The following is a 16,949-nucleotide window of genomic DNA, read 5'->3' as shown; positions in this document are numbered from 1 at the left end:
GTTGAGAAGCTCTCTTATTCACAGCCAAAGTATTGTACAGTTATTTTTCTTTGTTCATTCATGGGATGCCAACATTTATTGCCTATCCCTAATTGCCCTTGAGAAGGTGGTGGTGAACCTCCTTCTTGAATGTAGCTGAGTGGCTTGCTAGGCCGTTTCAGAGGATAGTTAAGAGTCAACTACATTGCTGAGGGTCTGGAGTCACATACGTAAGGATGGCAGATTTCCTTCCATACAGGGTATGAGTGAACCAGATGGGTTTGCATATCACCATTACTGATGCTAGCTTTTTATTCCAGATTTATTTTAATTCCCCAACTGCTGTGGTGGGATTTGAACGCAAGTCTCCAAAACATTAGTCTAGGCCTTTGGATTACTAGTCCAGTAACTTTTTTTTATTCTTTGATGGGATGTGGACGTTGCTGGCAAAGCCAGCATTTGTTGCCCTTGACAACTCAGTGGCTTGCTAGGCCCTTTCAGAGAGCAGTTAAAAGTCAACCACATTGCTGTGTGTCTGGAGTTATACATAGGCCAGACCGGGTAAGGGCGGCAGATTTCCTTCCCTAAAGACCATTAGTGAACCAGATGGGTTTTTACGACTATCAGTGATAGTTTCATGGCACCATGAGATTCCAAGTTTTTAATTAATTAATTGAATTTAAATTCGCCAGCAAGATTTGAACCTTTGTTTTGAAGGAATTAGTCTGGGGCTTTGGATTACCAGTTCAGTGATATTACCACAACGCCAACATTTCCCTTTGATGTATAACCACTATGCTACCATGCCCCTTATTCAGTAATCTCATACTCCAAAGGATATGCAGATATGTTCTCCATAATCAATATACACTACACGGATGAGGGATGAGAGTAAAGTGCAATTAAAATAAGATGCCATTGTGATGAGCTCTCCCAGTCTTTCATTGTAGATCTATTGTATTTTGATTTTTAATTTGGAGAACATTGTATGGATGAATGAATAAACTCACCTTTGTATTGTTTTATTTCTCAGTCCACCACAACCAGCTCGTAAATACTTCCCTCCACCAATGCCCCTTTCAAGACCAGGTGAGTCTGAATGGAAGTTCTTTTGTGGTTGTTGGCATTCAATATTTAATGTGTTCAATTTGAGTAGTGTCCAATCTTTTGTCTCGCTGTAGACATGGTGTATGAGTAGTTAATCCTCGTTCTAGTTAATCTATTGTGTTGTATGATTAAAACAACACAGAGAAGCACATTTTCACAGTTAGAGCATAAAGTAACTACCAGCAGTTTCCTGGTCTCAACTTTCCGCTAAGGTAACCATGATTTCAGGTGACGAGTTCTGCCTTAGGAAATAAGTGGTCATTATATGTAAAGTCTCAAACAAATGAAACAAACTCTGAAGCAAGTGCAGACGATTCTGCCCATCTAATCCAGTCTATCTAGAATTGACATGATCGTTCTATCATCTTCCTTTTTTCTCTCTCTTTTTCTCTCTCTCTCTCTCCCCCTCTCTCTCTCTCTCTCTCTCTTTCTCCCCCTGTCTCTCTCTTTCTCCCCCTCTCTCTTTGTATAGCTCTCTGTACAGCTGTCAATTTAGGTCTTCATCTCTTATCAATATGCAAGTAATTTTCAGTGACTTAATTACAGAAATATATTCATCGTTAGGATGTGTGGATGAAAATGTTTCCTAAAGCAAGATTTAATAGCAAAGGAAAAGAGTTTTGATATTCATTTAATGCTACAGTCTCTTGTATATACACTTAAAAATATGGTATGTTTTTGGAATTATTCCTGCTAGAGATTTGAGTTGCAAATGGAAGAAAAAGGTATAATTAATAACAAGACTTGTACAGCAAAACATTTTTAATATTTTTATTTTTGCATGTTAAATAAATATTATTTTCTTATTCTTTTCCTCCCCCCCATGCTCTCTACACCATCCATGCCCTTGATTTCTCTTCCATTTCAGACCATGAGCGAAAGATTGAGTTGATTAGATATCTGATGTCTGGCTATGTAAATGTGCAGTTGCTTGATGCTCTCTCTGAGAACGCCAACACGTTTGTCTCATCTGCTGCCAGCTCATTCATCAACAGCACTGATCAACTGCCAGCATTTCTTTTTCATCCTCTTCCCATTTGTCACGTTCTGAAAGTTCCAAAGCATCATGGTTGGTAATTAATGCAGAGCCATGGCAAATTAGTCATGCCTTAGGACCCTGTCTCACGCTGCCTTCATAGTTCAGACATACTACATTTTTCATGATCAACTAGTAGCACTGTAGTGTAGTGAATGAAGCAGATGCTTGGAGCATAGAGAGAGCTTCGTGAAGCCTAATCTGTATCTCAAAATCTATTTTCATTTTAACATTGTTTGTATGAGTTTGTGCCTTATCCTGGATTGTCAGTCGTTGTCTTACTATTTAGTCATTTTATTTTAAATTAATTTTTTTAAACTTCATTTTGTTCCTACTTTTTTTGAAGTGACATGAAAAATGTAATCCGAGAAACAGCACTTGACGTCAAAGACTATGATCTGGAAATGAAACCCTTCAGATGTCCTGCCGCCAGTTTTATACCAGAAAATATCCAAATTGGAGTTTCCAATGAACTAGCCAGATTTTCCATTTGAACAGATTCTGGTTAAGAGCAAGGACAGAGTCTGAATATGGGATCTATTGTTGTAGATTCTCCAAAGCACCATTCATCAATCTTTTACTTATCTTTTAAATCGCTGCTTTCTCCACTTTGACCATTTGTTTAAAAAAAAAAGTTGCAGTTGGTCGCATTCTGTCAGATAGAGGGGTAAAAATGAAACATTATAATGTTTTTAAACTGAGTTATGATGACAAGAACCATAATACGGCATAGGACTAGGGTTCCAAAGAGTAGCTAGGTGGATGAGGTGAATCAGGAAGTCGTGATTGGTAACATCAAGGTTGGGTTTAAAGAGGCTTTATGTTGCTGCTAGAGGTGCTTCACAAACCACTGACCACCTCTAGGCGCTTGCCCATTGTCTCTCGAGACAAGGAGGTCAAAGAAGAAGAGAGGTTCTGGAAAAGAATAGAAAACAGCAATAAATCTTTCCCGATTTCAATATGAGGAGGAACTTGTTGGACAATGTTCTCATCTTAGGAAGAACATTAACAGTTCAGAGTAACACAGAGTATGGGCGGCACAGTGGCGCAGTGGTTAGCACCGCAGCCTCACAGCTCCAGGGACCCGGGTTCGATTCCGGGTACTGCCTGTGTGGAGTTTGCAAGTTCTCCCTGTGTCTGCGTGGGTTTTCTCCGGGTGCTCCGGTTTCCTCCCACAAGCCAAAAGACTTGCAGGTTGATAGGTAAATTGGCCATTATAAATTGTCACTAGTATAGGTAGGTGGTAGGGAAATATAGGGACAGGTGGGGATGTTTGGTAGGAATATGGGATTAGTGTAGGATGAGTATAAATGGGTGGTTGATGTTCGGCACAGACTCGGTGGGCCGAAGGGCCTGTTTCAGTGCTGTATCTCTAATCTAATCTAATCTAAACAATGGCCTTTTGAAGAACTGATGGAATAAACATACTGGAGGTCATAACTAGGTGAGAGTTTAACAAATGTGGCAATAAATAATTAGTGGAGCAATAGGATTGGATGATGAATGGAAGAGGCCATTGAGGAACAACAGCGCTGGGAAGCTCCCAAGTTAATGAAACAAAGCAAGAGGAACTGTCAGCTGCATTGAAAAGGAACCTAAATAGCTGTGGACGTAGCTAAGGTAGAAGATAGTTTTGCTGTAACTTATTTAGAAGTGAGAGATGCTGGACCCTTTCAAACATTAGATATACAGGGAGTCAGTAAGAAGCTCAGTGGAGTGAGCTTGCTCAGTGTCATACTGGGTTAGGTCAGAACTTTCACTGCTGTCCCTTATTGTCTTGTGTATAGAATCTCAGTCAGGAGTCTCCTAAAGTGAAGCCTGGTGTTGAGAACAAACAAGTAAAGCACCACATTTTATTTTTGAAAAACACTTTGTAGAAGGTAACTAATACAGCACTCTGTGATCCAGATTGTGCTTGGTAGATTTAGCCTAGTGAATGGAAATGCCAATGTCTATCGGACTTTTTTTTTAAATGAATAAAATATCCTTTCTGCCTAGCCCCAAAAACATGTTGAACCCATTCTTTTCTTCGTCTCTACTCTTACCAAAGTGTTGCATAGTTTCAAAATCCTTGTCCAAAAAAAATGATTTTTAAAATATTTGACACAAAATAGAAGTTTTGGCAATGAGTTTTCTCTCCAGATGTGTTCCAATGGATGTAACTATTAATTGTGTTACCCCCTCCCTGTTGTTCTCCATTAGGTTGTGTTTATGTATACCAGTAGTTAAAAGTATGCATGTCCAATATTTGCCATGGTTGAGTGAAATGTACTTACTATGCTTTCTCTTATTTTTAAACTCTGCATGTTTCTGGGATGTGAAAATGTTTGCTTTTTAATCAAATAAGATAGATGTCAATGTTTCCATAGCAAAGTGCTTAAACAGTCAGTTCTTTCAAAGAAGTTGGCTTTTGTAATGCATGTGTTTGCTCTTCAGTATTACTAATGAGGGATTTACTTTGAACTATTTTGTGAAAATTACTCTTTTTGCAGTAGTCTATCTAACTGGAACCTTCTCATCTCTTGTACTGTTGAGCTGTTAGGTAATTCAAAGTAATCCTATATGCATTTCCCATTTCAAAAGCAGCACCACGCTTCAAATTTCGCTAAAATGTAATTTCGTTTGACTCTGTAACCAGTGGAATGTGTTGGTGGCAGTTTCAGGATGAGTTAAGGCAAGTTTCCATTTGGAATGAGAATTTGGACCAAAAACAATGGTGAGGGCTGAAAGAGTTCAACAGTGGAGGGAATCACAGTGAATAAGGCTGCTTGTTCTAACGTGATCTCAACTTTCTCATGTCGAGGGGGCTTATATATTGGAGAATCAAGTCTGAATAGAAAAATCAGAACAAAGATCAGACTGAGTAGAAGCAGCACAACATTTGGCATAACAAAATGTTTTGTCTCTTTAATTTGCTTAGAATTGATCTTCAACTTGGCTGATACTTTGATATTTTGGCAAATGAAATAGAAAAACAGAGGAATTGGTTTGTGGTTGACATTTTGAGCACTGGTTATCCTTTGCACTTTAAAATGGTTCCACCAAATGCCGTCTATTTTGAGGAAAGATTTTATACAGATTACTGGAAGCTGATAGTATGACATAAAACAAGTAACATACAGATTCATAAAGTATTTCTGAATTCATATTCGTTGGATAAATGGTTCAATTCTGGTGTAGAACTGTTTCTGCACTTCTTTGCTTTCGGGATGTGTGTGACCCTGACATTGTTGCAGTTATTGTCCATCTCTACGCCCCCTCCCCAAAATAAATGCTGATTAGCCTTCTCCTTTAACGGCTGCAGAGATGGTGCTGATGGTCTTCCCACAGTGGTGTTGGGTAGGGAATTCCAAGGTTATGGTCTAGCACTGATGAAGGAATGCCAGTATATGTCCAATCCAGGATGGAGAGGAATTGGAAGTGATAGTGTTCCCACAATTATGCTGCTCTCGTCCTTCTAGGTAAAGAAAGAAGGTTCTTGCATTTTCATTGAACCTTTTGTGACCTCCGAAAGTCCCAAAGTCCTTTTACAGTCAGTGAAGTGTAGTCACTGTTGTAATGTAGGGGAAGTAGGGGTTATAGAGCTGCAAGCTGCTTCAGGATTAAGCTTGGTGAATTAAGGCAGTTCATTCTCTAGGTAGTATATTCTATAACCAAGGTGTGGCAATGGTAGATTCCATTAGCACCAGTCAAGTGAACACCTTTAGTGCAGGTGATATTCAACTTCTTGATGCTGTTGCAGCTGCACCTGTCCAGGCGAGTAGTGAGTCTTCTGTGTCGCTCCTGACTTGAGTTGTGCAGATAGTGGAGGGTCGAGAGATGAGTTACCCAGTTTCTGACCCTGCTTTTGTAGCCACGCTGTTGATATGACTGCTGCAGTTAAACCAGTTAATGTTTCTTCTCATATCTTAGTTTCACTGAGAGCAGTAACAACTCTTCAGATTTTGCAGGCCTGGCAGACTAGCTGCTCTCTTGTTGATTTAGACCAGTCAAGGAGCAGCTCTTTTTTTTTCTGCATTAATTAGTCCTCCAGTCTAGGAAGTTTAAAGAGTCAAGGCACAATCTTCCCAGTGTTCAAGCTTTGGGGTGAGGCGAAGGATTGGGGAACAAAAACTAGTTGGATGAGGAAGAATGCTTAATTTTTTTTTGTGTTTCAGGGGTTTGAATTTGTGTACTTTTTTGTGTTGGGCTTTCTGGCATTCTTTGTGTATAGCAAGTCTTTTGTGTGTGTGTGTGTGATAGATCTGTTTTTCAGTGTGCACCGTGCTGCTTTTTTGTGTTTGAGGTCTTACACTATTCATGCATAGGAATGTTTAAATTTTCTGTACACTGGGACTCGCCTTTCTGCAAAGTCATGCAGCCCAGTTACTAATGTTAACGCAAGTATTTGGTCCTCAGCTCAACAGATAGGGCGTCCCTGGCTTATTTTGCATGATATCAGTGTTGGAACTGCATTATTAGACAAAGAAATACAAATTACCAGGACACTGTGTCAAGCTGCAATTGAGCATTCTGTAATTGTGGCATTCAAAAATTAGTTGTCATCATATTTCCACTCCTACTTTCTTAATTTAGCTTTAGTAAATTGGTTAATTCATCCTTTTATATTCTGGCATCATCTTGTTACTTTACAGAAACATGATATCAACCAACTTGTGGATTAAATAATTTCATATTTGGGACAGAAAATTTGGCATCAAGTTTATGTGAAAGATCTTTAATACTCAGGATTGAGTGGGAGGAGATGCAAAGATAGGAGCACGGGTTTGGAATTAGCTGATTTTGTTTTATATTTTCTCCTCCTTTTCCCAGGAAGTTTTATTTTGAAAGCTATAAAAAAGATGGAAAATGGCTGGTGGTTATTGTAGACTGTAGCTACATGTTAAGTTTAATGTGTTGACATTCTTTTTCTTTTCGTGTTTCAGTACCAGCCACTAAGTTGAATGCCATGAGCAAACCTAGTCTAGGACAATGCGTCAGTAAATATGACTTGCTTGTCTGGTTTGAGATCAGCGAACTGGAACCTACTGGAGAGTAAGTTGATAAATGACGAGGTCAGTTTTTACTGATCAATACATGTACAATCAGGCATAATGCAATTTGCATAATCTTATTCTCATGATGTTGTCAATGTTGTCTGAGATGAGTTTCATTAGGTGGATAAATGCTTGTACAGCTTTGGTTATTCATACAGATCAAAACTGAAATGTTTTTTGAGAAGTTGCATCTGTACAAAAGTGTTAGTATCATCTAAAAACTGTGGACGGTGGGGAGGAGGGATTGGGTGGAGATGGCAAAAGAGATAATAGCTGTGGTGGAAATTCTGATAAGATGAGGTCATAGAGTCAATTACGGTGTAGAAGGAGGCCATTTGGCCCATCGGGTCCATGCTGGGTCATCCACTTTGGACCTTAAAAATGATAGCACAAGGTAATTTATAAATGGTGAAAAACTAGAAACTATGGAAGTGCAGAGAGACTTGCGGGTAGGTTGGCCCTTTGTCCAGTTTTCAGGTAGTCTATCTATCCCCTGTCTGGTACCCAATTTGAACCAATGCCCTTTTGTCCAATATTTTTATTTTAAAGTGCCCAACCTCTAGGGATGCATTTAAAATTGAACTTGTTGGTCCTGTGAGTGCCTGTGATAGCTGGGCCCAGGGCCACTGTAGCGGCCCCGCAAAAGTCCTATTGGGCCTATCCGTGTGTACGTCCTTATGACACCCTCACGCTACATCGTTGCATCGCTTGTGCTGTGATTGACATAGGCGTAGAGCCACGGTGATGCACACTACTCTCGAATAACTGCCATGAGGAGATAAACAACAGCCTGGTAAAAACCCTCCTTGTCTGTCTGTGCCTTGCTATTCTCAACCTGGATATTGCTGCAGTTAAAATGGGTTGGGTTACTAGCCACTCTCAACACTTGTACACACAGTTCCTAATTAAAAGCATCACTTCAATTTTTTTTAACCTGCTTTAGCTCTTCCAAGGTTCATCATAAGCTGGAAATGTACAAGGTCTCCAGTGTTAGCTCACTCTGAGACATTATGTAAGGTTTTCTCACTTGTTTGAGCAAAAGGTTCAAATCAGTAGTTATTTTTATATAAAGAAATGCACAAATGCATGTGTTCGTGGGAGTTGGCAAGGATGTCCAGTATTCTTGAGGTCTGTCAGTGGCCGCCCTACTTGTAGGTTCAGGTACGTAGATCATTAGAATATCATGAACAGGTATGGAAAAAAAAAATCAGAAAATCTAAAGAATTGCATTTTGGAGGATACTAACACTTCTGTACAGATGCAACTTCTTAAAACATTTCATTTTGTATCTAGAGGATTAGCATATAAGGGGCTAGAAGTCATGCTACAGCTATACAAAACCATTGGTTAGACCGTACCTGGCGCGCTCACACCTTAGGAAGGATATATTGGTCTTAGAGGGAGTGCAGCGAAGATTTACCAGAATAATACCTCAACTCAAAGTGTTAAACTACAAGGAGAGATTACATAAACTAGGGTTGTATTCTCTGGAACTTAGGTTAAGAGATGATTTAATCGAAGTTTTCAAGATATTAAGGAGAACGATGGGGTAGATGGAGAGAAACTATTTTCGCTGGTGGGGGAGTCTAGAACTCGGGGACATAGTCCAAAGATGAGAGCCAGACCTTTCAGGAGTGAAATTAAAAACTTTTCATCTCACAAAAAATGATAAAAGTTTGGAACTTCTGCAAATGACAATTGATGCTAAATTATTAATTTTAAATCTGAGATTGATAGATTTTTGTTAACTGAGGGTATTAAGGGATATGAGGCAAAGGTGGGAATATGGAATTGGGTCATAGATCAGCCATGATCTCATTGAATGATGGAACAGTCTAAATAGTCTGTTCCTATGTTCCTGTGATAAGGGCTACAGTCATAGAGGTTTGTTTTTAGTAGTACAGAACTTGAATATTACTGAAAATAAAGACATGTTGTCGAATCTTTTTGTCTTGCGCTCATCAGGACAATCACAAGAATGACCAATGTAAGGGAAAACAACAACTTATACTGCATGAGGAGAGTGCTGCTCACAGTGTGCTAATAATTATGCTGACAACCAATTTAAGATTGTCAGTAGGGCTCATAGTGTAGCGCATTTGCGTGTACTGGAAGCTACATATATTAATACACAGGGCCTTGTTCTTTGCAGACAGAAAGAATATGTACAAACATTGTACCTGTTTCAGCTGAACAAAATAGGTGACAGCCATTCGCTGGTTCATTCTGCAGGGCAATGCCTTGACCAATTAGAGTCAAGCTGCCTGGTTTAAATTTTAAACAAAGCTTGGCAGTTAACTGTCAGTCACCGTAAATTGGTGCATTCACCATGACAACGCTTCTACCAATCAGAGTTCACTTGCCAACCAATCAGCACTCTCTTCTCATGCAGTATAAGTTGTTGTTTTCTCTTACATTGGTTATTCTTGGAATTGTCCTGATGAGTGCAAGACGAAAAGCTTCGACAACATGTCTCTATCTTCAAAAGTAAAATACTTTAAAATATGATCAGTTTATATAATTGTTACAAGACTTTTTTTTGCACAATTTTATGAGGGTGGATGAGCAAACAAAGAATGGTTCAGTTGAATTTGTTCCCTATTTGGGCTGACTATTGCTGTGACTTTGTCTTGTCTGTTCTGTAGGTATATTCCAGCAGTAGTGGACCATAGTGGAGGCCTGCCATGTCAAGGCACTTACCTGCTTCACCAGGTAAATATTTCAAAGAAACTCACCGGTTTAACCCAATCTCGGTTAAATAATTTGTGCCAAATGAAGCGTTTCTAACTTCAAAAATTGCTACACAAAAATATTAAACTTTCAAGCCTTAATTGCACTTAAATTCAGATGTATTCAACTCTGATCCAAGCAACCTAGCAATGTCTTGCAATGTCATCGTTACCCGGTGTGTGTACCCCCTCCAGCAGAATAGTTGTCCTGTTGTACCCAACTCTAGTTCTGTGGAGCTGAGTTTTGGGCCATTAGATGCAACTGGATTCCTCTGTGAAGGCTTAACCATGGTCAAACGAACTGGAGCCAAATGCCAGCTTGTTGACGTTTGGGGAAATAACTCTTGTTGGATTTGACACTCAGGTGATCTCAAATGATTCTAAACACAAAAATGGAAATTTGAAACTGGGCTAGTTCTCATTCTGTCTTAGACCTGAAAGAGTCAATTTTAGTGCGGGAAGAAAAAAAGCAACCAGGTGATTCTGTTTCGTGAGACTGAGTTCTTTAGAGACTCTAAAAATTGAGCTTGGTCTTCATGGAGGAAAGAAAATTTAGAGGGGCCGTCATCTAGAAGTTTAAAGTGGTAGGTAGTATAGCTGTGGGGCCATTTATATTAGATTGCAGAACGGAAGTACGATAAACCGCAAGCAAGAGAATACACAACTCCTCTGAGGTAGGATGTGTGGGACAGAGCCCCATCATAAACAATTACTGCCACACTAATTATTTAAAAAGGGCTAAAGTGCTAGTACTTCAGTTGTCACACATCATGCTGAGCCATACTGACAGGGTTTCATTTCGCCCTGCACTGACACGGCTGCAATGGATCTCTGTGTTCCAGCAATAGATATCATCCAGGTTCTTGCTCCTGTGCAGTGACCCTTGCTGGAATGAATGAGTGAGTGCGAGAGTGAGTGTCTGTGAGTGTAGCTATGATCGTACATAAGACAAGAATGTTATCAGTGACGGATGATGATGCTCTGCACAGTCAAATAGCTGGTCAACACTCCCCAAACTGGTGACCACATAAACCATAGATACTTTGGTGATGTGACAGCGAGCAACAAGTGCTGTTGTACATCCCGGATCAGTGCAATTGGCACAGTGTATTTAGCAAGGAATGAACACCTGAGAAAATTAAAGAAAAAACTGTATAAGTACGAATTATAAAAATGATGCATTTACCTGATCAAATATTCTGTGAACGCAGTGTGTTGTTTACATAATGGTTGTGTCACTTCTGTAATTCAACTATACAGTATTAAATGGTGTAGGTTGTAAAATGCAATATTTCATTTTAAGTGCCATTGTGCACTTTTGGTGTATTTTGGAAAGAATAAAGTTGAGGAGAAATGAGTCACTCTTTGGTTTAACTGACCTCGGACCACACGAGGAGATTTTCTTTTAGTTTGGAGATTGAATTTAAGGAAAAATAATCTTTTGCGGATTTAGCATTGTGACAATAGAAAGAAAGACTTGCATTTATATAGCACCTTTCATAACCACAGGATGCCCCAAAACACTTTACAGTCAATTGGGTACTTTTGAAGTGTAGTGACTATTGTAATATTGGAAATGAGGCTGCCAATTTGGCACACGGCAAGCTCTCCGAAACAGCAATGTAATGATAACCAAATAAAGTGTATTAGTGATGTTGGCTGAGGGTTAAATATCAGCCGGTACACCGGGGAGAACGTCTTCAAAATAGTGCCATGGGATCTTTTACATTCTCCTGAAATGGCAGGTGGGCCTCGATTTTAACATCTCCTCTAAAAGGCGTACTACTGCTGTTGTAATGTTGGCACAGCAAGCACCTGCAAGCAGCAGTGTGATGATGACCAGTTAAAACCACATTTCTCATGAATTCAATTATTAGATGTGAATTATTTGAAGAATTTGGAAATGTTGAATTAGTCCATGGCAGTGATTTACTGAGCATCCTTGGCTGTGTATCACACACAATCACTGCTGTGGATCTAGTCTGGTTTCCTCTATTGTTTTCTGTGTTTCTAACTACAATACCACCTGAAGCATTTTGCGTCAGACACTCTTGTGTAACGAGGACCACTGAATGCTGGTGATCTGACTAAAGCCGTAATATTATATTTTAGTATAATGATGTAGATGGTATTTTTCAAATAATTTGTTCCAATTCCTGGTTTTAAAAAAAAAATAACAATTTCTTGATATAATCTAGACTTGCTATAATTTTCTTTAAGCTCAATTGGCTGGTGGATCTGCTTTTGTTCGACCTACCAAGGCTCAGCACTCGGAGCTTCTCGAAGCGTTCATTCATTCAGTCCTGTCCTAGTCAAGCTGTGACCTTGTACTATAAACAGCTGTATTAAAATTATAAATACATATGTAATTTAAGAAGGGAAGAACTTGCATTTGTATAGCGCCTTTCATGACCTCAGGATATCCTAAAGTGCTTCACAGTTAATGGAGTACATTTTGAAATGTAGGAAACACGGCAACCAATTTGCATTCAGGTCCCATTAACGGCAATGAGATAAATGACCGTATAATTTATTGTGGTGCTGTTGGTTGAGGGATAAATATTGGCCAGGATACCCCTCCTCCTCTTCAAAAAGTGTCATCGGAGTTCTGCATTCACTTGAGAGGGCGTCCAAAAACACTGGACCTCAGACAGTGCTGCACTCCTTCAATACTGCAGCTAAATGTCAGCCTTGATTATGTACTTAAGTCCTGGAGTGTGACTTGTACCTGCAGCCTTCTGATACAGCAGTGAGAGTGCAACCAATGAGTCACATATAACACAAAATTAACTAGAACTTTATTTTCTTTCACTAGGGAATTCAACGCAGGATTACAGTAACAATTGTACATGAAAAGGGCAGTGAACTTCATTGGAAGGATGTTCGAGAGCTAGTTGTTGGTGGGTGTTATTCCAAAATCTTTTTTCCTTTTACAATGAGATAACTTGATTGAAAATATTAAACTTTGTTTTGTGAAGTATTTTGAGTTTGCTACTGAGCCCATTTTATTTAAATTTTTAACGTTCTTCAAATTCTGAACCATTTCGCTGTAGAGTGGCAATTACTGTAATTTAGTAATGTTTGGACCCTCAATAAGATTTAATTATTAACATTCTCATTTTACTCTGAACAGTAAATCTTTGCATTTGATGTTTAAAATGTCCACATTCTTATATTAAACACTCTGTGATTTATTATAAACTGATATACAAAATTTCCTTTCGACTTCATGCATGAAAGAAAGTGCGCGAGACACAGATGTTCATGCTGTCTCCTTTAGACCCAGTAATTTTGTGTTTTTTCTCTCGTCTCCCAGGCCGAATCAGGAATAAGCCGGAGGTGGATGAAGCTGTTGTAGATGCTGTTTTGTCTTTGAATATTATTTCTGCAAAGCATATCAAATCTTCAAATGATGCCCATAGGTAAGTGTTTTTTTTCCAGAAGAGACTGCATGTCTTGAGGTTCAGTTCTTTTGCCCATACTCTTATGAAATATCATTCCCTGTCTGGTGGTAGTTGGTTTGGAGCAACTTGCTGTTTAAATGGTTTTGTTTGTCAAAAATCCAGCTCCAAAGACCAATTAATTAAAGCCAAAGCAGTGAAAATTGTCATCAAGTGGGGTCTGCAACAAGGTCGAGTGAAGTGAAGAAATGCATCAAAACAGAAAGGGCTATTGATGTGTGTATACTTGGGTGTCTGGATGAGTACCTCATTTAGTTTAGTTTAGTTTAGAGATACAGCACTTAAACAGGCCCTTCGGCCCACCGAGTCTGTGCCGACCATCAACCATTGGGCATTGAGCATTAACATTACGGATGTTCCAACATATGAAGGGCTGTTATGCTGAACCAGTCTAGAAGTTGAATTCAAGTCTTCATATAACTGCAAAGTGTTCAGGAAGGAAGAAGTAATTTTATTGTCAGGAAGCAGGTAACTTTTATGTTGTACTGATGCAGTGGTTCACGTTTTTGCAGTTTCTTTTATTGCTTACACAAGTCGTGCCTGGCTGCTTTTTCTTTTTAATTTAGCTGCATTATATTCTTTGTTTCACTCCGTCTTCATTACTACTAATGGATGCTTCTTGTATTTTGCAGGCTGTTTCTTGATTTGGATTTACCTAGGTATTTTGAGTTTTTCACTGCTGCTTGTTTATTCTGTGCATATTAGCTTAGCGCTCCATCTCTTTTCTTTAAATAATCTAATTATTGATTTCCTTTGCTTGTTGTGTGTTCAGTCTTTAGTGTTGATCCCAAACGTGTCCTTTATATCACAGGCATGGGAAATAATCAAGGAAAATAGTTTACTTGCACAACATCATAAACGTCAGTGGCTCGGAACTCTTTCTTCTTGATCTCGGAATCTAGAAACTGGGGTTAAGCTCCACAGACCCATGTGCTGTAATTGTCATTACAGAAAATGCTGGAAATACTCAGCAGGCCAGGCAGCATCTGTGGAGAGAGAGAGAGAGAATTAACGTTTCAGGTCGTTGAGCTTTCATTGTTGACCTGAAATGTTAACTCTGTTTCTCTCTGCACAGAGGCTGCCAGAAATGCTGAGCTTTTCCAGCATTTTCTGTTCTTTTATTTCCGGTTTCCAGCATCTGCAGTATTTTGTTTTTATAAATGTAATTGTTTCCCAGACAATTTGGCAAAAATGTTAGCCCTCTGACTATAAAAATTCAGTAAAATTGGGTAATCATCATCTGGTGCTGTTGCTGTCAACTAGTCTAAGCCACTAGAGAGACAGTATATGCAGTGCAGATAACAATCTTACAATCTTCACAGATGGAGTGTTAGTTACAAAGCCAGGTACCAACAAGATCTCGATCTTTAGGTTAAACTTATTCAAATATTTAAGGGGATAGTCTGCTTTGTAACTAGAAAAGTATACATTTATGGAGCCACAGTGATGTGGAATATTAGTGTTAGCAACGATAAGATTCCTGTGCTACAGGAAATTAGCATAACAAGACTCAACAGGGTCAAAGATCGGGGGGCTCCACTTAACTTCAGCGTCACTGGGGTCAGGGAAGAGCTATTGATCAGGATTCCCACACCAGGTGCGCTGTGTAGAACAGAATCTGGTTCAGCTGTGATGCACCATTGGGTTGAATAGCCTCCAGGCAGTCCCTGTCTTAAGTTCACATGTGAGGGAACGGCCTCCCCAAGGATGAGGAATGAAAATGGAGAATTTAAATTAAGGTTTCTGACAAAATAATAATGTACGAGTTAAACTTGTCCTGAATTATCTCAACTGTTGAAGAATCTCAAAATTTTCCAGTTTGTAACCTGGTAATGTTGGATGTAAGACAGCTCAGATGGGGTTGTCAAGGAAATGAGAGATCGCCATCCTCTTTTTAACCTCACTTGCAATTATGAAAATGTTTAAAAGGAAATAGCCTGTGATATAAAGATGAAAGGGCAGTTTACCCGCAATTCACACAAGACATAGTCTCCAGTGATTCCAGTAAAAACCACCTCCTGAGAAATAGTTCCTGTATGACACTCCTCTTGTACAGCATCCCCTCTGCCATTCCCCTAGGCCTTAGTAGTGACACTAGTTATTCAGTGTAGAGCAGGGTTGTCCAATATATGGCCCACGGCCAGGATCCAGCCCGCCAGAGGTTTCCATCTGGCCTATGGATGTAAACTGCACGCGGGCCGTTCCTCATCCTCGCCCAGGGTCAGTGACTGGACATGAGAAATTTCCCATTGTCAGACTGGCTTTTAAAAAAGGTCTCAAGTGAGTTTCACGGCTGACAGGTGCTGACATTGGGAACAGTGGTTTCCCAAATTCGGAAGGGGGTGAGAGAGAGAGAGAGAGAGAAAAAAAAAGGGGAAGAGAGCGAGAGAGAGAAAAGGGAAGAGAGCGAGAGAGAAAAAGGGGAAGAGAGCGAGAGAGAAAAAGGGGAAGGAGAGCGAGAGAGAAAAAGGGGAAGAGAGCGAGAGAGAAAAAGGGGAAGAGAGCGAGAGAGAAAAAGGGGAAGAGAGCGAGAGAGAAAAAGGGGAAGAGAGCGAGAGAGAAAAAGGGGAAGAGAGCGAGAGAGAAAAAGGGGAGGAGAGCGAGAGAGAAAAAGGGGAGGAGAGCGAGAGAGAAAAAGGGGAGGAGAGCGAGAGAGGGGAGGAGAGCGAGAGAGGGGAGGAGAGCTGAGAGCGAGAGAGGGGAGGAGAGCGAGAGCGAGAGAGGGGAGGAGAGCGAGAGCGAGAGAGGGGAGGAGAGCGAGAGCGAGAGAGGGGAGGAGAGCGAGAGCGAGAGAGGGGAGGAGAGCGAGAGCGAGAGAGGGGAGGAGAGCGAGAGCGAGAGAGGGGAGGAGAGCGAGAGCGAGAGAGGGGAGGAGAGCGAGAGCGAGAGAGGGGAGGAGAGCGAGAGCGAGAGAGGGGAGGAGAGCGAGAGCGAGAGAGGGGAGGAGAGCGAGAGCGAGAGAGGGGAGGAGAGCGAGAGCGAGAGAGGGGAGGAGAGCGAGAGCGAGAGAGGGGAGGAGAGCGAGAGCGAGAGAGGGGAGGAGAGCGAGAGCGAGAGAGGGGAGGAGAGCGAGAGCGAGAGAGGGGAGGAGAGCGAGAGCGAGAGAGGGGAGGAGAGCGAGAGCGAGAGAGGGGAGGAGAGCGAGAGCGAGAGAGGGGAGGAGAGCGAGAGCGAGAGAGGGGAGGAGAGCGAGAGCGAGAGAGGGGAGGAGAGCGAGAGCGAGAGAGGGAGGAGAGCGAGAGCGAGAGAGGGGAGGAGAGCGAGAGCGAGAGAGGGGAGGAGAGCGAGAGCGAGAGAGGGGAGGAGAGCGAGAGCGAGAGAGGGGAGGAGAGCGAGAGCGAGAGAGGGGAGGAGAGCGAGAGCGAGAGAGGGGAGGAGAGCGAGAGCGAGAGAGGGGAGGAGAGCGAGAGCGAGAGAGGGGAGGAGAGCGAGAGCGAGAGAGGGGAGGAGAGCGAGAGCGAGAGAGGGGAGGAGAGCGAGAGCGAGAGAGGGGAGGAGAGCGAGAGCGAGAGAGGGGAGGAGAGCGAGAGCGAGAGAGGGGAGGAGAGCGAGAGCGAGAGAGGGGAGGAGAGCGAGAGCGAGAGAGGGGAGGAGAGCGAGA

General features: G+C 41.2%; 1 protein-coding gene across 6 annotated transcripts in view; it reads left to right on the top strand.

The window, feature by feature from the left end:
• Positions 1–16,949, top strand: part of kif1b (kinesin family member 1B) — a 250,476-nt gene that overhangs the window by 170,340 nt on the left and 63,187 nt on the right. For 4 of the 6 annotated variants that reach the window (XM_068016948.1, XM_068016944.1, XM_068016941.1 and 1 more), the window contains exons 31-36: positions 1,013–1,068; positions 7,048–7,156; positions 9,804–9,870; positions 12,703–12,787; positions 13,204–13,309; positions 13,981–14,007. In XM_068016948.1, the coding sequence (XP_067873049.1) occupies positions 1,013–1,068; positions 7,048–7,156; positions 9,804–9,870; positions 12,703–12,787; positions 13,204–13,309; positions 13,981–14,007 (450 nt within the window). The remainder of the gene's footprint in view (positions 1–1,012; positions 1,069–7,047; positions 7,157–9,803; positions 9,871–12,702; positions 12,788–13,203; positions 13,310–13,980; positions 14,008–16,949) is intronic. The other 2 variants (XM_068016945.1, XM_068016943.1) reach the window with 1 other exon arrangement.

Source organism: Heterodontus francisci, chromosome 37, assembly GCF_036365525.1.
Source record: "Heterodontus francisci isolate sHetFra1 chromosome 37, sHetFra1.hap1, whole genome shotgun sequence".
Classification (NCBI taxonomy): Eukaryota; Metazoa; Chordata; class Chondrichthyes; order Heterodontiformes; family Heterodontidae; genus Heterodontus; species Heterodontus francisci.
Note: the sequence above shows the minus strand (reverse complement) of the source record. Positions and strands in the feature narration are given on the sequence as shown.